This window comes from Mustela putorius, unplaced genomic scaffold (assembly GCF_011764305.1).
Source record: "Mustela putorius furo isolate JIRA1106 unplaced genomic scaffold, ASM1176430v1.1 tig00000910_pilon_pilon_pilon, whole genome shotgun sequence".
Taxonomy (NCBI): Eukaryota; Metazoa; Chordata; class Mammalia; order Carnivora; family Mustelidae; genus Mustela; species Mustela putorius.
The window spans coordinates 110,246-130,674 of NW_025421513.1; the positions used below are offsets into that span (position 1 = coordinate 110,246).

At 55.2% G+C, this 20,429-nt stretch overlaps 2 protein-coding genes across 2 annotated transcripts in view; both read left to right on the top strand.

Moving 5' to 3' along the window:
* Positions 1-1,623, top strand: part of LOC123393629 (protein Shroom2-like) — a 48,813-nt gene extending 47,190 nt beyond the window's left edge. The window contains exon 6 of the mRNA XM_045086218.1: positions 1,368-1,623. Coding sequence (XP_044942153.1) covers positions 1,368-1,623 — 256 coding nt within the window. The remainder of the gene's footprint in view (positions 1-1,367) is intronic.
* A 253-nt stretch (positions 1,624-1,876) lies between these two features.
* LOC123393630 (protein Shroom2-like) lies at positions 1,877-19,447 on the top strand. The gene is given in 8 exon segments (XM_045086219.1): positions 1,877-2,008; positions 7,595-7,901; positions 7,903-8,123; positions 9,295-9,322; positions 9,324-9,365; positions 9,368-9,472; positions 15,741-16,013; positions 18,900-19,447. Coding segments are annotated over 8 exon segments (1,335 nt in total). The 5' UTR covers positions 1,877-1,916; the 3' UTR covers positions 19,167-19,447.
* Positions 19,448-20,429: the final 982 nt, after the last annotated feature.

A 20,429-nucleotide genomic window follows, 5' to 3' on the forward strand; every position in this document is an offset into this window, starting at 1 on the left:
GTTTTTTTTTTGTTTGTTTGTTTTTTTTGGGGTTTGTTTTTGTTTTTTTTTCTGAAATAGCTAACTTCGGGAACTGGGTTAATATTTTAAGCTCTTGTGCTTGGCTGTTTTGTCACGGTGTGTCTTCTAAACTGAGGCGTTATGTTCGCTTCTTGCCCACAGACATCAGTGCTGCCCTGTCTCTCTCTGGGCCCTGCTGGGACTTAAGTTCCTGTGCCCTCTTCCAGATACGGAGAGCCTCTAGCTTCTAGGTGGGGCAGGGTCTGGCTGTGTCCCCCGCAGCGCAGGGTTGGGGGGCTGGCCCCGCTGGTGGACCATGGGAAGCAGGAGGGAATTGGGCATGGTGTGGGTTTCTACTTCTCCCGAGGACATGGTCAGAGGGATGTGCGCAGGACACTAGACTTGCAGAACAGCAGCCGTGGGTGGGGATGGTTGGGACGTCTGTAACACTCAGGCCAGGCATCCTGTCCCAGGGGGCCAGCTCACTCCTGGGTCCCAAGGCAGGCACTGGAATGAGGTTCCTGCCCAGCGTGTCAGGGGAAAGCCTTATCTGACTGTTACCTAGGAGGTTCCGTCTCGCCTGGGCGCTGGTGCTCTGTCTCCTGGTTCTCCCATTGCTGCCCTTCTTAGAGTTTCCTTTAACAGCACAGTTGTCTCCTCAGTGCAAAACTGTTCTTCCCTAAACTGGAGATCCCATCAGAGGCTCACTTTGTGACTCCAGTCAAAAGAAACCATGTGTTGGCAAAGATGCGCCCCTGCTTTGTTTCGGGCTTGGTCGTTGTTAGCCCGTGAGAGTTGGCTACAGCACAGAAGCGTGCCAGGGAAGCCTGCGGTGGGGGGAGGGGTCTTTCCGTGGGGGGGGGGGGTGCACATACTAAACACACATATACGTGCCCAGAAAGTGAAGATAGAACTGGAAACAGATCACAGGATGGAAACATCAGTGAGCTGCTTGCAGTGCCCAAAAGTCTGTGTTTTTCTCGTTTTTAGTAACACATGACTGATTTTAAAGGGGTTTTTTTTAAGGTTATTATTAATAAATGGATTTGTGGCTCATGTTTGAAAGTTCTAACCCTTTGTATGTGGCAGTTTCCCAAAGTAAGCCACATAAAAATACTGTTGTGACACAAAATAAGGATTTCTGAATATAGCCGTAGGAGAATTTTCATCAACGTAGTTTTTTAAAACGTTTGTATAAATTTTTTTGCCCCAGAATGCAACTTGTGTGTGCACATGTACGGGAAAACGTACACGGATTTAACTCCTTCAGACAGTTTAAGATTATGCAGATCTGGGTTTTAGTCCCATTTGGAGAGAAGATGTTACTTATAATCATTTGCTCATTTTTATACTTTTTCTCCCTCTAGACAAGCAGATGCCCAGTGTCCAGAGGTTGGTTCGGCAGCACAGCAGGACCCTCCGGAGCCGTCCCAGGAGGCCCGCTGCCGAGCGGGGACCCTACCTCGAGATTACAGATACCCAGAGGAAACACTCGGCCCAGGACCACACGTGCCGGACACCCCTTCCGCCCTGCACACTTGGGGGCAGGACCCAAGGCCCCGTGAACACCGCAGCGCTCCCCAAGAAGCCAGCCCCACAGAGGCCGCCACACCCCAAACGTGAACCCAGGCAACTCAAGGGCCTGGCCGGTGGCCTGCCCTGGGGCCGCTCACCTAGGTGCCCCCAGCCGGCCCCTGGCCCCGCCATCCCCGGAGGCCCTGGAGGCGTGTGTGGACCGTCTGTCCCTGTCCCACAGCCCGTGTCCCTTGGTGGAGAAGCTGAGTAGTGTGCAGCCGGAAGACGGTGTGAGGGCGGCCAGCGAGCACGGCGGGCGGCATGTAGACGAGCACGCAGCCTGTCCGAAGCGTGAGGGCCACCCGCTCCCTTCCAGGTTCCGGCCCCTGCCGACGTCCGCCATGGAGACTTCTCGCTCCCCTTCTCCTCAGTTCGCGCCCCAGAAGCTGACCGACAAACCGCCCCTGCTGATCCAGGACGAGAATTGCGCAAGGTACTGTTCTGGGACGGTGGGCCTGTGCTCTTCCCTTTCCTGGGCTCCCGCTGGAGGCTGCCGGCGCATCTCCCCTGGGTGCTGATGCCGGGGGCCCTGCTTTGGCTCCTCATGTGGGATTTTCAGTTGCTCCTGGGGACTGATGCCATGGGGAGAATGCACAGCTGCAGTGGTCAGTTGAATCTTGAACTTGGTGGGGGGACTGTCCTGTTCCGCAAGAGCGAGGGGTTATGTGGCGGAGGTGGGGGACCGTCCCCTGCCCCTTTCACCCAAGGTGGGTGTGGATGTGTGCCTTTCGCATGGGCAGCTGCGCATCAGGCCTTTGTTTTCCCCCTAAGCACCTGTTTGTAATCAGAATCCAGTTTAAACTAAGCAGGAGACCTTCAGGAGAAATTGGTATATTTCATAATGTCCAGTGTTTCCACGCTGTTTTTCCTCTTTTCTTTTAAGATTTTCTTTATTTGGAGAGAGCAGGCACAGGGTAGGGAGGGGCAAAAGAGAGAGGGCAGGGAGAGAGAGGCCAGAGCAGAGTCTGTGCTGATTATGGAGCCCAATGTGGGGCTTGATCCCAGGACCCTGACATAGTGACCTGAGCCACAGCCTCAGAGTCGGCCACTTAACTGACTGTACCCCGGAGGCGCCCCTCCACATTGATTTTTCCTGTATCTTACGTGAAGAGCCCACCTGCTGTACACCTGTCGTGACAGCAGAGGAAGTGTTTGTCACAGTGCACGGAGCTGCGGTGAGAATTTCAGGCGTGGGGTTGTCCGCCGTGCTCACTGAGACATCAGCGGATGTCAGGCCAGGGACATGTGGACAATTCCAGAGCATGGGCTGTTTTTCCTTTCTCCCTCCTCTCTGAGGGCCTGTGAAGAGCCGAGAACTGGCCGAAGTGGAGAATTTTCCTCTTCTCTAGAGCAGTGGCCCTCAACCTGGGGGAGGGCCAGTTTGTCCCCAGGGCACATCGAGCTGTGTCGGGAGATGTTTTGGGTGTCCCTGCTGAAGAGGGAGGGTTGCTTCTGGCATCTCATGAGCAGATGTGAGGGGTGCTTCTCCACGTCCCCAGGTCCGTCCCACAGCCAGGAGTGCTCACGGTGTCCCCAACCGTCTCGCACTGTCGCCAGCAGTCACCTGTGGCGGTGCGCACGTCCGTTAGTGAGAAATAAAATAAATTCCACATGTCACTTGGAGCCCTGTACGGCTGGTGGCACAGAATGCATCTGTTTCCACCGTTCCCAGAAAGGTCTGGGGGATCTTCCTGCTCTGAAGTCTCAAGCTCACTCTGTCTTTCTTTCTTTTTCTTTCTTCCCTTTTTTCTGTAACTTCAAAACCTCTCTGCAGAGAGCACATTCCCGGTATCATCCTGTGTCTCCGAGTGTGGCAGTGTTCCCACAGCTGCATCTTGGGGCCATCGCTGTGCTGTGTGTCCTTCACAAGGTGGATATCATGGAAGTAGCCTTGCAGCGGCAGGTGACACTTTGTGTTGTGAAAGGAAGGAAAGGCAGTGCGGTGCTCTGCGGTGGGGCCAGCGTGTGCTGCTGCTGCTGCTGCTGCAAGCCAGCCAGCCTCGGCCCCCATCGGCCCCCCTCCCTGCGGGGCTAGTGGGAGCAGCACAGGCTCCTCCCACAGCCACAGCCACAGCTCCACGGTGCTCCTGACCTGTGTTCGCTCTGGAAGGAGGCAGTAGCTTTCATTTTTTTCTTCCCTGAAGCAGGTGTTGATTTGCTCATTGCATCTTCCCTGTGAGCTTAAGAGGAATTTCAATAAGCGGAATTCAAAAGCGGTGACGGTATTATTGAAAGATCCTGGTCAAGGGGAAAAGGGTTCTTTGGGGACCCACACTACTGAGTTTTCCATCTACTGTCTCATTGGGGCCAGAAAAGGTTGTCTTGGGCCCACGTCTCCTGTTGTACCAGTGCTCATAGAGAGCTGAACTCTGGTCGCTGTCAGGACCCATACACCCAAATAGGTCCTCTCTGTCTCTGGAAGTGCAATGAGGCAGGGGTGCCCGTGCGGCCTCTGGAAGTTGCTATCGCGGGAGTTGCTCGAAGGATCCTGAATTATGTTCCCCACAGTGTGTTGTGGGTCAGTCCTGGTATGAACATGTGCAGTCCCAGGGACCAGGGAGACAAAGGAGAAGCCAGAGCCCAGGGTCGGTGCCCACAGTCCGCTACTGGCGGCGGGTCCGCAAGGAAAGCGTGCCGCAGCGGGGCTGGCCACACTGCCTGTTGCCGGAGCTCAGCCCAGGGCTGCTGTCCTTATCCGGCCCTCTGCAGACTCGGGGTTCCAGAGCTTGAGCCGCTCCCCTCCACTCCCTCCGTGTCCGGTGTCTCCCTTCTTCCGGTATTCCCCGGTCCCACATGTGCGTGTGCCGGCTGCCCGCCGGGGCGCTCGCACCCATGCGCCTGCTGAGCAGGTGCCGTGGCCGGCGCGGGGCTGCAGCCGACGCCGAGGGCAGGGTGCAGCGTCGCTGCCCCGGGGGTTTCAGAACAGGCGCTTGTGCTCCCCCCAAAAATACATCAACTCCTGTCCTCAAGCTAGGTAGCTTACTTTCAAATCTTTAAAAGTTCTTGGTAGGTTTTTTGTTTTTAACTACAAAGTAGAGATGTCGGCCAGCAGCCTCTTGGGTCGTGGCCAGGAACAGACACATGGTCCGTCCTAGAAGCGTTCTCAGGGGAGTTTCCAGAGAGCTTGTTTCGATTTGGGCACGTACAACCGTGGAGTGCCGGGAGGCCTCCTTCGTGGCCACGTGCACAGCATCAGTGCACCCTGAGCCTCTGGGTGAGGGTCTCCCGAGTAGGTCCTGTAGCTCATCCCAGCCAGAGCGGCGTGCAGCTGACGGGCTCCCATGGGCAGCGGACGTGAGCAGAGCTGCGTGGGGCACTTGCTGTGGGGCCGGGCTCCCGTGGGCAGCCAGCGCTTTGAAATGGGCCCCGGGACATAGAGCTGGAGAGTGGCTCAACATACCCCACCTTCTCTGTCTCTCTGCTCTTGCCTTTTGATTAGGAATTGATGAGATCTGTTTGCATTAAGGTCTTATCTGCTGTGTTTTGTCCTGACTTTGGAGTAAGAGTTCATCAGGCTTGTTACATGTGGAGGTCTGGACAGTTTTCGTGAGGAGAGACCACGTATGGCTAGAAAACACCAGGAAGAGATGCTTTGCTGGGAAGTAATAGGTCAATGTGCGAAGGACATGTTCTCATTGTGTTCTTTTTTACTGTCTTCCTGCCTTGGAAATCCAGTTTCTCTACAAGTTGGGGAAGATATTAATAGAGGCCAACTTAGCAGTCAGTAGGAGGGCAGCGCCTGGCTGGTTAAGTCGGGAGAGCATGGGACTCTTGATCTCTCCGGGTCATGAGTTCAAGCCCCACCTGGGGGGTGTAGCGCTGACTTTAAAAAAAAAAATTTTTTTCAGGAATAGGTGGTCTAGGCTTCTAAGTATGGAATTAAAGGAATGAAGAGGGGAAGTGGGGGTTCTTGTCTCTCTGTCTTTGCCTGGATAAGATGCCAAAAGCTTCCTTCTGCAGTTCAGCACATTTAAACGGTATTTTCCACAGAGCCAGTGTCTTTTATTTTTTTATTTTTATTTTTTTAAATATTTTTATTTATTTATTTGACAGACAGAGATCACAAGTAGGCAGAGAGGTAGGCAGAGAGAGAGAGAGGAGGAAGCAGGGTCTCCGTGGAGCAGACAGCCCGATGCAGGGCTCCATCCCAGGACCCTGGGATCATGACCTGAGGCAGAGGCTTTAACCCACTGAGCCACCCAGGCGCCCGAGCCAGTGTCTTTTAAAATTTATTCGCAAAGAGGGCATTGGGGGCGACTGTACATGAATACCTAGGTAAAACATCTAAGAATTTCTACTTAGAGAAGAGAATACAAAATTATTTTAGCCCATACACTGTAGTAAACAGGGAAAAAAAATACTATGTTCCCAGCCACCAGTCAGAAGGTGAAAAAAAGGACTGACTTTAGAGCACTGGAATGATCCTTGTGCTACACAAAATTCAGTCCATCAGGGTCACATTGTAGATGTGATCTTGGCCCGCTAAGTTAGAAACAAGTGTGGAACTTTGTCTTTGTGATTTTGACTTGGGGTTTCCTTCCATTTTGGGCACCAGCAGATGGCTCTCTCTTTCTCCAATACGTCCTTTAAAAACAGTTGAAACAGGTTTGTCCCTGTGGCTCTGGTCCACAGGATCCCTGGGTGTGGTCCAGTGAGGTGTAGCTGAGGGCACCATGTGGCATTCGGGGAGCCCTGCACGAAGGCCCATCGCACTGACCCATTCTGTGTTCTCTCCCTTCGGCGTGGGGGCCCCCATAGCTCCTTTTGCTGCAAAACCTTCTTTATTAATCTTTTTCTTTTTTCCTTTTTTTTTTTTTTTTAAGATTTTTATTTATTTATTTGACAGACAGAGATCACCAGGAGGCAGAGAGGCAGGCAGAGAGAGAAAGTAGAGGAAACACTCTCCCCCACTGACAGCCCGATATGGGGCTCAATCCCAGGACCTTGAGATCATGACCTGAGCTGAAGGCAGAGGCTTTAACCCACTGAGCCACCCAGGCACCCCATTTTTTTTTTTTTTTAAGAGAGAATGTACAGGCAGAGGAGAGAGGGAGAGAGAAAATGTTAAGCAGGCTCCACACCCAGTGCAGAACTCAGTGCAGGGCTTGGTCTCGCAACCCTGATGTCCTGCCCTGAGCCGAATCAAGAGACACTTAACCAACTGAGCCACCCAGGTGCCCCCGCCTTTTTTTTTTTTTTAATTTTTAATTTTTTTTGCCCCCCCCTTTCTTTTTTTAAAGTAAGCTGTACATCCAATAGGGAGCCCAGTGTGGGACTTGAACTCACAACCCTGAGATCAAGACCTACACGGAGACCAAGGGTCAGATGCTCAACTGAGTCCCCCAGGCACCACCTCGTGCCCTTTTTTTTTTTTCTGAAGGAAAAGTGTGTCCTCAGTAAGTCACTTAAAATAATGCCGAAGCCATGTGCCCTGTGTTTGCCAGAAGCTCGTGTGTCTGTTTGAGAAGCCGCATGAGGGGTGGCTTGCAGCGCTGAGCAATGGGAGGCCGGTGGTGGGCGGCAGCGCAAGCGCACGGCCCAGGGGGAGGCTCACGCTAGGGCCGGCGGTGGCGGGTGCTCAGTGTCCGCTCCACACGTAGCCGCCCCGTCAGGAAGTCTGTCCGCGGGCCCCGCTTGGAGGCTGCCAGGGAAGGCTGCTTGTTGCGGGCTGCCCTGCCCACGGAAGACGCACCTGCACAGGTCTAGCGGATGGCGATGACCAGCCCGCGAAGAGAGAGGTCCGCCACCTGCCTCAGTGAGTCAGCCCGACTCCAGTGTTGGGAGGTGTGTGCGTGATTGGAAAGTGGAAGGTGCCCAGACACTTGGGGTCAGGAAATGGGACCTCCGCAGCCTCCACTCCCAGTCCTGGGTCGGGGGATCACAGAGGCTCTCGTCACCACGGTGGCCGCACGTCCCACAGCCGTCTGGGCAGGTGAGGGGCCCGCCGGTATCGGCCCTGCGTAGCCGTCTGTGCCGGGGCTCACCCGGTGTCGTCAGCTCACGGCTCTTCTTTTTCCAGGATCGAGCGGGTGGCGGACGGCAGCGGCACGGTGAAGAGGGTGCCCGTCAAGATCGTGCACTCAGAGAGCCGGCCCGAGAAGGAGAGCCGCCAGGGCCTGGCCCGTGCCGCCGAGCTGCCCGTGCTGCCCAGCGGGCTGGAGAAGGACCAGATCAAGACGCTCCGCACGTCCGAGCAGTCCTACTCGCGCTTCTGCCTCTACAGCCGGGAGGACGCTGAGCCCGAGCCCCCCGCGCCCCAGCGCCCCCACGCCTGGCGCCAAGGACGGCGGGGGCCTCCCCCCTCCGGCCTCAGCTACTTGAGAGCCCAAAGAGAGGACGGCCGAGGACCTGAAGTCGGAGGAGCTGGCCCGGGAGATCGTGGGGAAGGACCGGTCCCTGGCCGAGATCCTGGACCCCGGTGTGAAGATGAGGACCACCATGGACCTCATGGAGGGCATCTTCCCCAAAGACGAGCACCTGCTGGAGGAAGCCCAGCAGCGCCGCAAGCTGCTGCCCAAAGTCCCGTCTCCGAGAGGCGCCGACGAGAAGTGAGTGTGGAAGCGGCGGGCTGCGGCAGGCCCTCTTACCTCCCAGCTTCCGCCGTCTCCGGGGCTCCAGGCTGCAGGGGACCCGGGGCTGCCCCGTGCATCTGTTCTCGTGGTTGCCTTCCAGGGGCCCATTTTCAGAAGCACTGCCCCATGCTGCAGCCCATGTTGGCTGTTGGGTGACCCTTCCCGAAGAGCCCCGGAGGCCCGTCCCTGAGGATGCCAGCTGGGGGCCGGTGAAGCTGTGACACTACCACAGCTCCCGTGCATTCCTGGCTTCAGGCCTGTGGGCTTCGGGGTGACGTCCACAGGCTCCTCTCTGTGAGGACAGCGCCTCTCAGCTGGGACGCTGTCTTCCTCCAGGGGACAGTTGGCAATGTCCACAACGTGTTTACTTGTCACACCTGGGAGGTCCTGCCGGCACCCTGTGGGTGGAGACCAGGGAGGCTGTCCTTCCCTGCCCAGGGCTCCCCCGTAGCAGAGAAGGCTCCACATGTCCGTCCTGAAGGCTCCAGATGGCCGCGGTGACAGAGGAGGCTTTGTGCTCCTGGTTACGGAGCGCAGCGAGCGGGTGCGTTGCCGTGGCATTGGGACACTGTCCTTTGCAGCTGGCCTCATTTGCGGGCCGTCTGCATGGGCGTGTGCCGTCGCACCTGTCCTGCTGGTGTCCGCTGTCTCCGGAAGCACCCTGCATGGACAGTAGCTGGGCGCTCCAGGGGAACGCAGGACAGAAGGACAGAGCAGATTAGGAGGGCCCGAGCCGGGGGCTGGGACGTGGCGGCACACAGAGAGGCGCAGGTTGCACTGGGGACCTCGGGGCCCTGCTTACAGTTAGCTGCACGCACGTGCTCCCTGTAGAGCTCAGGCCCCCGGCCAGAACTCCCCCCCCGCTGCTCCCTTCTCTCCTGCGTGGAGATTTTTAGACATCCCTGTTTATTGGACTTTTCCCCTTTTTAAAAAAACAGCATTGTGTAGGCTTGGAGCAGCCCTCTGGCGACATACTGTTTAGTTCTAACGTTGTTGCCTACTGCCGGCCCCCTTCAGCGGTCTCGTGCCGCTGGCCGTAGTCCTTGTGTTGGCAGCACCATTTGCTTGTCACAGAGCAGACCGTGGGCTGGCGGGGGGCGTCTGGCGTGGAGTCACAGCCAACTGAAGCTCTGACCTTGTTCCCCAGGAGAGAGGAGCCGGGTGTGCCCGCGCCATGTGTCCCTAGCGACAAACTCCACCTACTACAGCACGTCGGCCCCCCCAAGGCAGAGCTGCTGATTAAGATGAAGGACCTACAGGAGCAGCAGCAGGAGCCGGAAGACGACGCAGGGAGTGACGTGGACCACGACCTGGCCGTGAAGAAGGTAGGAGAGCCCGTCGTCAGTGACTGCGTGGCATGGGCCCTGCACCACGTGTGCACGGCCGTGTGTGGTCCGTTTCTGTGCGGGATGGTGACATCCGGGGCAATAGTATGAAGCCCTTCCTGGCTAAGTTAGTCTTGTCTAAAATTCCTCACAGTTTCTTTACCATTTTTTTTAAAGATTTTATTTATTTATTTAGAGCAGGAGAGAGAAGAGGGGTAGTGGGGGAAGCAGACTCCGCAGTACGCAGGGAGCTGGATGCAGGATTTGGTCCTGGGACTCTGGGATCATGACCTGAGCCAAAGGCAGACGTGTAACTCGGTGAGCCGCCCAGGAGCCCCCTTCACCAACTTACATAGTAAGATGCAAAGTCATATTAAGTGGGTACCACTCTCAGTGAAAGTTCAGTGGATGCATCTCTTCTCTCCCATTTGAAATCTAAGGACTTGGAGCTCCTGGGGAGCTCATTCGGTTCAGCATCTGCATGTGGCTCAGGTCATGATCCCAGGGTTCTGAGATCAAGTCCCGCATCAGTTAGTCAGTGGGAGGTCTGCCTCTCCCTCTGCTGCTCTCTCCCTTCTTGTGTGTATTCTGTCTTTTTCTCAAATAAATAAAATCTTTTAAAAATAATAAGTAAAAATAGTATCTAGGGACCTCACTCTGTGAGCTGCAGTAAGTCACACGTACTGTTGGAATATCAAATTCTAGAGCCTTCACCAGCAGATCATAATCCCAGCAGTAGGTGTCAAGTGCTTTGTCAAGCCAAAAAGCACCGCTTGTTAACTCAGAGAACCCCTCCGGCATTTGGGGATACAACCATAGACGAAACAGAATGGAATCCCGCCTTGCCAGAGGGGGAGCTTACGATCAGCACAAAAAACCCGAGTGCGGTCCGGGCTCAGCACACTCTCGGCTGCGGACCACACACGGCCCGCCTCCTGCTTCGATAAGACCCGTTTCACAGAAACATGGGCCACACGGATCTGTCGGGCTCTGCGCTCCGCTGGCTCCTCCACACCACCCGGAGCCGCAGACGTGAGTGGTTGCCCCGACCGCGCGGCCTGTAGGGTCGGAGGTCTTCGCTGTTGGGGGCCCGTTAGGGAAGGACTCTGGCGAGCCGTCACGTAGTACGTTGGACAGTGAGAGAGTTCAGCAGGCTGGAGGGATGGAGCCAACAAAGGAATGCGGTTCCACAGGGGGCCCGAGGAGGTGAGGACTGGACAGTGACCCGGTGGTGTGTGAGGGAAAGCCGTGTGGACGTCTGTGTGCCCGTGGGGGGGGGGGGGCTGCCAGTGCTGAGTCCTGAGCAGGAGCCTCACGACATGTTGGAGAAGCAGCAGGGGCCAGCGGCGGGCGCTGTGTGGACGGGGAATGGAGGATTGGAGATGACGTGGGCGTGAGGTCGGGGACGAGTGAGTGCCCATGAGGTCATACTAGGGACAGAATTACTGCCGTCAGGGTCAGTGTCAGCACCACTGTATTAGCCTTCAATCTTCGTGATGTGTTGGCATGCCAGACCGGTGCCATCCAGGGGACGACCTGGGTTTTTGTTAGGAAGGCCTCCGCATTAAGGGGTGGGGGGAGTGCCAAAGGTCTGCCTCGGAGGAGACCATATGCTGTTTATTCCAGGGGCTGGGGCCTGTGTCAGTCATCGTAGGAAAAGAAAAGGAGGGGACCAGCATTCTGTGAATGTTTTCTCTATGCTTCCTGTTTTAGAAAAGAGCTTTCATTAAAAAAATTCCCACCCCCTTTTTTTTTTTTAACAAAAGTCTTTGCAAAAGGTTTTGCTGGAAGTCTGCTTGTATCATTAGTGGTTTAAAAATACCACTGGTCGATATAATAGATATATCGATATATCTATATTGATATAATAGATAGATAATTTCAGATATAATAGAAAAAATATCATGGTCTGTGCATAAAAGAAAATTACTTTCAGTTTGAGAAATGGTCACTTTTTGGTTCATCAAGTTGAGGGAAATGAAAGATAAGCATTTTGGTCCTATGCCTTTTAGAGGCCCTGTATCAGGCTTAGGGTTGCATTTTCTGTTGTTGTTTTTAAATAACGAATCAAAAATGTTTTTCCTGCTCCTAAAACTAGAGAAAAATATACACTCTGCCCGATTCTGATTCAGTCCTGGTGCTGGATGTGGAGGACAGTGTGGTCCACGACATGCCCCTGGGGTGCTGCACGGCATGCTGTGTCCTACTCCCCTCGTCTCTGTGGCGCTTTCTCGTTTTACTCTTGGGAGGTGCGAGGCACTAGGGCACCCCCTTCCCACAGGTGGCTGCTTCGGGATTGAGGTACATCCCTGTGGGGCTCCTGGGTGACTCAGTCAGTTGAGCATCTGCCTTTGGCTCAGGTCATGATCCCAGGGTCCTGAGATCGAGCCCCACATCAGGCTCCCCTCCTAGCAAAGAGTCTGTCTGCTTCTCCCTCTGCCCCTCTGTCCTACTCGTGCTCTCACTGGCTGTCTCTCTCAAAAGAAGAAATAAAAAATAATTTTAAAAAAGAGAGAGAGAGGAATCCCTGTGAACTTGCCTCCTGATGGCCTGCCCCACCTCACGCAGCCCCCCCACCCCACCGGGACTGAACTCTGAAGCGGGTCGATCTGTTGGGTTCCGTGTGCACCTGCCAGGCGGTTCTGCCCTGAACGACTGGTGCTAGAAATCACAGTTCTGTGCAGCATTGCGGCTGAGGAATCCTGCTTTTTCGGCTTGAGCCAAGAAGGCCAGCTGCTGCCCTGTCTTTGCAGCGTCTCGCAGCATCCGCACATACACTGTGTCCCCTGGTTTGGCAGCGTGGTTCTGCCCAGGGGAGGGGAGGAGGAGAGTGCTGTGCGCGCGTGCCTGTTGGGCCACGACGGTAGAACAGCAAGACTCCGAGTCCCCCGTGTGCCACACATCGCCCGCAGGGACCTTGGCTGCCAGGATCACAGCATCACTGTGTGCTCCCAGAACCGAGTGCCAGAGCGGGGGACCCCGTTGTTTTAGGGGAAGACTAGGACACAAGCAGGAGAGAGCGGAAGGCCCCACACAGGCAGGCAGAGGAGTACTCCGGTGTCCGGCTGGAAGCATTATTCCATCAAGGCTAATAAATACATGTTTGTCCCTGGGGGGGCGGCTGAGGCTGACTGCTCCGAGGGTGCCCTGGTTGACTCGCGGGGTTCTTCAGAACCACACAAACCCACGGGTCAACGTCGAGACTCTCTGAGGGCTTTTCCCTGAACGCAAGAGGTGGGTGCAATGCCCAGAGAGAAAAGGCGTCATTTTTCCACGGAGTGGGACCAAGTTAGGTGTCTGGGGCCATCCGAATAGAGGTAAGAGGCAGCGTTGCCCCTGCTGTGAGCCCCGGGGACTGGACTGGCCTCCACCGTGTCGCTCTCCCAGGCTCCCTGAGTGCCGCGGGCTGCGGAACATGAGCCGAGGGGCTGGTGCGAGGCTCGGCTGGTGCGGCCGGTGAGGCCCACCGTACCCGGGCTGGTGCTGAGTGAGTGGTTCCCGTGCTGCCTGCGCCAGGCCTCGTCCAAGGTCTTTGAAAGTCGGTGTCTGTGCTTTTAGTGTCCCTTTAAGGAGGAAGGGGAGGGTGTTTCTAATAAACCTTATGCAAGACATATGAAGGAATCAAAGGAATTTGGGCTCCTTCCAGAATGCCCAGTTTCACGTTAGCTCAGCTGGTACTGCAGGTTTGAAGGCACGTTCTCGTGCGTCGGCATGCGGTCTGCGGTACGATAATTGCTGAAGAATAGTGACAGTGGAGGACCACCGGTCACAGCGGCCGGGCCTCCTCATACACGCACGGCCCTCTGCATTTCCCGAGGTGTTCATTCCGGTTCGCACTGGCTTCAGGCAAGAATTTGGAAAGTTTTCTTTCCCCATAATCCCCGTAATTTATTCTGTGCTTTTCCCTCAAGTCATGGATATCTGCCAAAAAGCCATCTTAGCTGTGGGATTCCAGGTCCACGTAAAGCACGTCCCCAGATAGCGAGGTGCGCAGAGACGCAAGCCCGGGGCCCGCTCAGATGCCCACACTCAGAGCATCAACCACGTGTAGACACGTATGCTTTTAACTGCCCAAGGGACGAAAATGCCTGCCTTAGCATCGTGGGCAGCTCTGACGAAAGGCTGTGGCTTTCGCATCCGGGCGCTTATTTTTATCCATGTGTGTGGACTTTTCCCACCGGTACAGTCATCGGGACCGGCGCTTTGGGCCTGCCTGTCGTGTGTTCACTGGGGCGGCTTCTCCCCGCGCACCCCGGGTGTCGCTGACACCTGCTGAGTGTGAGCCACCCCAGGGGGCTGCCGACGGCCACGTCACGGGCAGGGAATTCACTCGGCCTTCAGTCGGCCCTCCAGGCCGGGGTGCCTGTTCCTTTGGAGCCGTGGACGTGGGGCTGCAGAGACTTCTCTCCCGCGTTCTGCAGGCTCCTTCGGGGGTCACAGTTGGTAAAAGGCCCCAGGACGAGGGGCAGCGGCTCAGGTGACTTCCACACGTCTGCTTTGTACACATAGTGTCGCTTATGACAGCAGAGAGAGCTAAAAATCCTAAGTGGACTTGACTGTTGAGATGATACTGTCTTCACTTGGGTTCATACCCTTGACCGCTGCGTTGGTTCTCAGACTCTATCGGGGTCAGCCAGAGTCGTGCTGGTGGCACGGTGGCTCTCAGAACTCACCAGGTTCGGCTCTTGGTGGACCTGGTGGCAGAGAGATGCCCGTGATCATCACAAAGTGGTTTTTCCCAGTCAGGGCTCCTGAAAAGCCATCCCTGGGATTCTCCCCAGGTGGGGCAGGAGGCGGATCACGTTTGCTGCTCACGGCGGACCATGGGGTGCATCACCTTGGGAGGGCTTAGATAAAAACACGTAGATGTTTTTATGTTTGTCGTTTACAAAATAATCATGTAAAGGGAGGTGGGAGAGCAGCATGGGGGGTTGGTGTTGAAGGGTCCGAGCTTCAGTTGGGCCACACGAGAAAGTTGTGGTGGCGATGGCCGCCCAAGCACATGGACGTACTTCGGGCCACAGAGCGGCACGCTTCAAAATAGGTAAAACAGGGCGCCTGGGTGGCTCAGTGGGTTAGGCCGCTGCCTTCAGCTCGGGTCATGATCTCAGGGTCCTGGGATCGAGTCCCACGTCGGGCTCTCTGCTCAGCAGGGAGCCTGCTTCCATCTCTCTCTGCCTGCCTCTCCATCTACTTGTGATCTCTCTCTATCAAATAAATAAATAAAATCTTAAAAAAAAAAAATGTTACAAAATGGGTAAAACAGCCAATTGTGTTATGTGGATTTCACCATATGAAAAAAAATGAGTAATTTGCACTTTGGCCATATTCAACTCAGGTGTCTCTCAAGGACTTTGCATTTTACTGACAGCCGTTTATTTGTTTTAACTTTAAATTGCTCATTCCGTGTAGAACATATATTTTTTTTAAAGAATCTTTTTCTTTTTTTCCAAGATTGTTTATTTATTTCACACACAGAGAGATCACAAGTAGGCAGAGAGGCAGGCAGAGAGAGAGGGGGAAGCAGGCTCCCTGCTGGGCAGAGAGCCCGATGCGGGGCTCAATCCCAGGACCCTGAGATCATGACCTGAGCCGAAGGCAGCGGCTTAACCCACTGAGCCACCCAGGTGCCCCTAGAGCATACTTTTTAATCATGCAGCTTAGTTCTGGGCGTGAGACTCGGTAGCTTCTGCACATGCAAGTCTTTAAATTGGAAAATTCCGGGGACGCCTGAGTGGGTCTGTCAGTGAAGCATCTGCCTTCAGCTCAGATCATGATCCCAGGGTCCTGGGATTGAGCCCTGCATCAGGCTCCCTGCTCCGTGGGGAATCTGCTTCTCTCCCTCTCTTTCTCTCACATAAAGAAAAGAAGTCTTTAAAAATAAATAAATGAATTGGAAAGTTCCAAAGTATGAAGCACAGAGTGTCACGTGGGCCCCGAGAGTGCTGGCAGAGGTAAAAGGGTGAAACGAGGGAACCTTGAGGAGCCCCGGGGGGGCCGCCTGCAGTGTGTCTCCGAGGACACCCAGAGGATGAGAGCAGGTAGTTCGTTTTAGTTCTCAGTGAACTGCCAGGAATGTCACCAGGAGCTGTCACTTGTCTCCTGGCCTCATAAATCCTCTCTCGTTTGATGCAAAAATGAACTCTTACTGAGTTCGGCTGAATTCCACTCAGGCCGCTTAGGTGAGACCACGGACTGCCACCGTGGCTGGAGGGGCTGGGCCAGGACCACCCTGGTGAGCGCTCGCACGCCACCCCTGTTCCCACAGCAGGAGCTCATCGAGAGCATCAGTCGCAAGCTGCAGGTGCTGCGGGAGGCCCGGGAGAGCCTGCTGGAGGACATCCAGGCCAACAGTGCACTTGGGGACGAGGTGGAGGCCATTGCCAAAGACGTCTGCAAACCCAACGAGTTTGACAAGTTCCGGATGTTCATCGGGGACCTGGACAAAGTGGTGAACCTCCTGCTGTCACTGTCCGGCCGCCTGGCCCGCGTGGAAAATGCCCTCAATAATTTGGATGACAGCACTTCTCCTGGTGACAGGGTAGGTGCAGCGTGTCTGAGCTGGACATTGGGGGGCCCGTGGGCAGGTCGTGTGTGTGGGTGCCAGGAGTTCCCGCCAGGAAGCCTCACACAGTTCCTAGGCAGCGCGCCCGGGGCTCTCCATCTCCTTCCGTAGAAATGCCACGGACAGGTGCTGCCAGGGTGCACGGGGCCTTGAGTACCCCGCTGTCGCTGGGCGGCAGGGCTGCCGTGCTGCCGTGCTGTTGGGGAAGAACTGTGGCAACTGTGGCTTCTCTGTGGCGCCTTTCCATTCGCTTCCAGGGATCTTTCCTGATCACGGTCTTTCCCTTGGACATTATCTTTTCCACTTGACCACGCAGAAGTGGAGCTCAGCAGCTCTGACAAGTTACAAGCACTCAGTGGTCATGGAATTCGCTGTCGTTGCTGCTTTTAACGGGAGTGGCACACGGCAGTCTGGAAAGAGCCAGCGGCCTTGCCCGCCTTTCCTCCCTTTCTCGAGGTGTGCAGCTTGGAGCATGTCTGTTAGTGGGTTTCTGTGTGTTTCTGACATGCAAGACACAGGAAGTCATGTCTGCTTTGCTGCCTTTCCTTCCTGGGTCAAATACCAGTAAAACATTGAGTTTGATTTTTTGGTAGGTCCTCAGATGGTCATCTTGAATATTGATAAGACGCCTTAACTTCTCTGAAAGGGAGGCAGAAGAGGCAGCCCTCTCCCGTACTCCCCGTGAGAGGGTGTCGGCCGCGTAAATCTTCCGGAGTGTGGCTTTCAGACTGTTGTAGCTCTGGGCCTCGCTGAGTGCTTAGTAACCACCATTTGAACGTGCTATAGGAGCATTTAAACAACTGAAACCCTTGGGTGGTGTTCAGATTCCATGTTTCTGTCTTGCCCGTCTTCTCCAGGTCTATCTAGAAACAGGAAAATAACATATATAGGAAACAGATTTATTTATATGTAATTGCAATGTTCTCAGGTATTAATTTGAGGGAAAAGGTAGTGTGGTCTTTGCAGCTCAGCCCATTTTAATCCATCTTTCCCTCTCTGTGTGTACAACAGAGACTTCGTATAGAATTCAGGGATGATAGAGGTGCCTGGGGGTTTCAGTGGGTTAAGCCTCTGCCTTCGGCTCAGGTCATGATCCCGGGGTCCTGGGATCGAGCCCGGAGTTGGGCTCCCTGCTCAGTGGGGATTTTGCTTCCCCCTCTGCCTCTGCTTGTGCTGTCTCAAATGAATAAAAAAAAGTCTTCTTTAGAAAAGTTGAGTAGGGCGCCTGGGTGGCTCAGTGGGTTAAAGCCTCTGCCTTCGGCTCAGGTCATGATCCCAGGGTCCTGGGATTGAGGCCCGCATCGGGCTCTCTGCTTGGCTGGGAGAGCCTGCTCCTCTCCTCCTCTCTCTCTGCCTGCTTCTCTGCCTACTTGTGATCTCCGTCTATCAAATAAATAAATAAAACTTTAAAAAGTTGAGCAGATGCTAGAAAGAGTCATAGCACTAAGGACCATGGCCATGGTCCTCTCGGATACCGGGCTCTGTAGGGAGCGTGCGTCAGCAGCCCTCACTGCGTCGCAGGGGTCTTCTGAATGCAGGGCCTCATTGGCCCGGCCAGGTGCAGTGCAGTGCTCCAGTGCCCAGCAACACTGCCAGCGGAGGAGAGTCTGTCAGGCAGCCGCAGCTTGGGGAAGCCAAGGTTCTCAGACACGGGTATGGTCACCATTTAGAAGACATGGAGGGAGGTTTTACAAGTCTCCCTCCATCTTTGCAGTTAGAAATTGAATACGTGGGTCGATGTGAACACGTCGGGTCCTCCCCCGAAATCTCTGCAGCTTCCTGTCACCGGTCAGCCCAGATGGCATTAACAGCCCAAGCGGACTTCTAGAACCAGTTGACATCTGTTTTCCTTTGCATTGGGACCGATTGCTTTGCCTCCCCTCCTTCCGTGAAAACTCCCCGAACATTAGTTTGACGTGGAGATGGAGGTGTCCCACAGGAGTGGGCGGGAGGCCCTGCACGCAGTGGGGTCCGGGCTGCGTCCCAGCGCTGTCCCTGTGCCTGGGCATTTTGCAAAGCGCTGCCATGTCCCAGACGCTCGTGCGCAGCTGTCGGGAACGGTCCGTGGCCAAGACACAAAGTGGCGGAATACCGTAGGGGCTGTCCTGGTGGCCACGTGATAGTCACACCAGGGAGTTGAATCCCCGCCTCCCTCGTTGGCCTTCGGAGACACTGCGGAATGTGCTCGGCGCTTCCCTTCTTAGTTTTCATTAATCTCGAAGGGGGTCGGGTTGGTTCGTGTGTGTTTCATAAGCAGAGAGTGACTGTGAGGGCTACGTTTTGGGGAATGGGGGTTGTCTGTGCCCCCCCAGGGAATGTCCCCTGTCGCCCTGTCTCTTCTGCCTGTCCTCGCTCCCTCACCGCATCCTTCGGCAAGTTTGCACAGAGGCTCCTCCTGCCAGAAGCGGGCAGGCTCCTGCTCTGGGAGTTCTTAAGAATTTCTTCCTTTCGCTGACTTCCCCATAGTCTTGTCACAGAGAGGCCTGCGGCCCACCTGGCATCCCTAAGTCCGTCACAGCTCTCGAGCTTCTCGGAATTCTGTAGTTGTCGGTGTCTGGACCGCTCATCCCGGCTGTTTCTCTGAGCCATTCAAGGCCACGGCCCGTGGGAAGAAGTGGAAGCAGGACAGGCCTGGGGGTGCTTACAGGTGGGCGGGGCCTGGGGCCCGCCGTGGCCTCCCAGCGCGTTGGCCCCCGTCCCGCGGATCCCAGTCTCCAGCCCCCAGCCTGTGTGTCCCAGCCCCTGTGTGATCTCCGGTCGCTGTCTTGGCTGTCCCAGCCGACTCGCCGGCACCGTTGGGCTGTCGCCCGGAGCCCTGCTCTAGCCCCGCTCCTCAGCGGGCTTGTTTCTCTCTCTCCGCAGCAGTCACTGCTCGAGAAGCAGCGGATGCTCATCCAGCAGCACGAAGACGCCAAGGAGCTGAAGGAGAACCTGGACCGCCGGGAGCGCGTCGTGCTCGACATCCTGGCCAGCTACCTGAGCGAGGAGAGCCTGGCCGACTACGAGCACTTCGTGAAGATGAAGTCGGCTCTCATCATCGAGCAGCGCGAACTGGAGGACAAGATACACCTGGGGGAGGAGCAGCTGAAGTGCCTGTTCGACAGCCTCCAGCCCGAAAGAGCCAAATAAGGGGAGCCCTCCCTGGCGGAGGACGGAAGCTGGCGCCGGGCGCCCCGTTCCCAAGGAGGCGAGTAGGAACCCCAGCCTGTCTCTGTCTCCTGGAGCGCAAATCCTCCGGTAGCAAAACGGCTGTTAGGAAAGCAATAACTCTGTGTGTGTTTGCGATGGTCTATTTAATATTTTGGTTCCCCTTTTGAGAGCGCCACAGAATGTCTCCCCGTTAGCCATCTTTCCTTTGCAAGTCACGGTCGTGGCGGAGGGCGACTTGGTGCAGTCCGGAGTGTGGCTCCTCCCGCCGCGTGGTGCATGCAAGGGGTCGTTTCCACAGGTGGGTCTGCCCTTCCTCTCACCTTCCCGTCCTGAAGCAGCCGCTCGGGAAGCCAGCCGAGCAAGCCCGTGAGGTGCATGAGAGGGGAGACCCTGGCGCACGTCTTGTCCTGTGATTCATCCAAAGCATGGGCTGCCACGTGTCCTCCCCGTTGGTCAGGTGGTGCGGACCATTCATTGTCCTACTTCCTTGTCCCCCAGCAAAAACTGTGATGATCTGTGATGCTCATGCATTCACATTTTGGAAAGGTGAATCATTTCCAAGTGGTTAAAAACCAACCGTGGAACGAGTCACCGACGTGTTGGGTTCACTCATTCTGAAATCACCACTTTCGAGAATAACGTGCATGCTGTAAAACACAGGCACAGAGCAGATAGTTTCAGTCCTGGTATCCCGGTTCAAGGGGTGTTTTCCTTGCAAAGAGAAATTACTCAGTTCATAGTATGTCCCGTAGTGTGATGTGCTTGCTAGAAGTCTGTTTTCCTGAGACCAGGAGATTATTTCTAAAGTTCCTTTGTCCCCAGAATGCTTACTTTGTGTGCACTGGGTCATTGACTATAATTGGCTTCTTGTCCCCTTTTGCCTCTTTAAATCCACGACCATCCCGTGTAAGGGTTCCGTTCCATTTATGTGTAAGAACCTTTTCTCGAGGGCCTTTCAGAGGCCGTATGGACTCTACAAGCCCTAAACCTGGCCTTTGGCCGCAGATTCTATAGGTTCTGTGCCCTTTTCATTAGTTGAAATGACAAGATTCTAATGAGAGTCTGTTTCACTCAAAAAACACTGTCGTGCTGTCCGTTTCCGGCGGAGAAGTCACAGACTAGGAGAAAAGATTTGCCGGTCACGTCTGTGACAAGGGATCTGGACCTGGACCGTGCAGAGAACTTTCAGAGCTCCACAGCAAGAGAGAGCACACAGCCCCATTAGCACGTGGGCAAGAGACT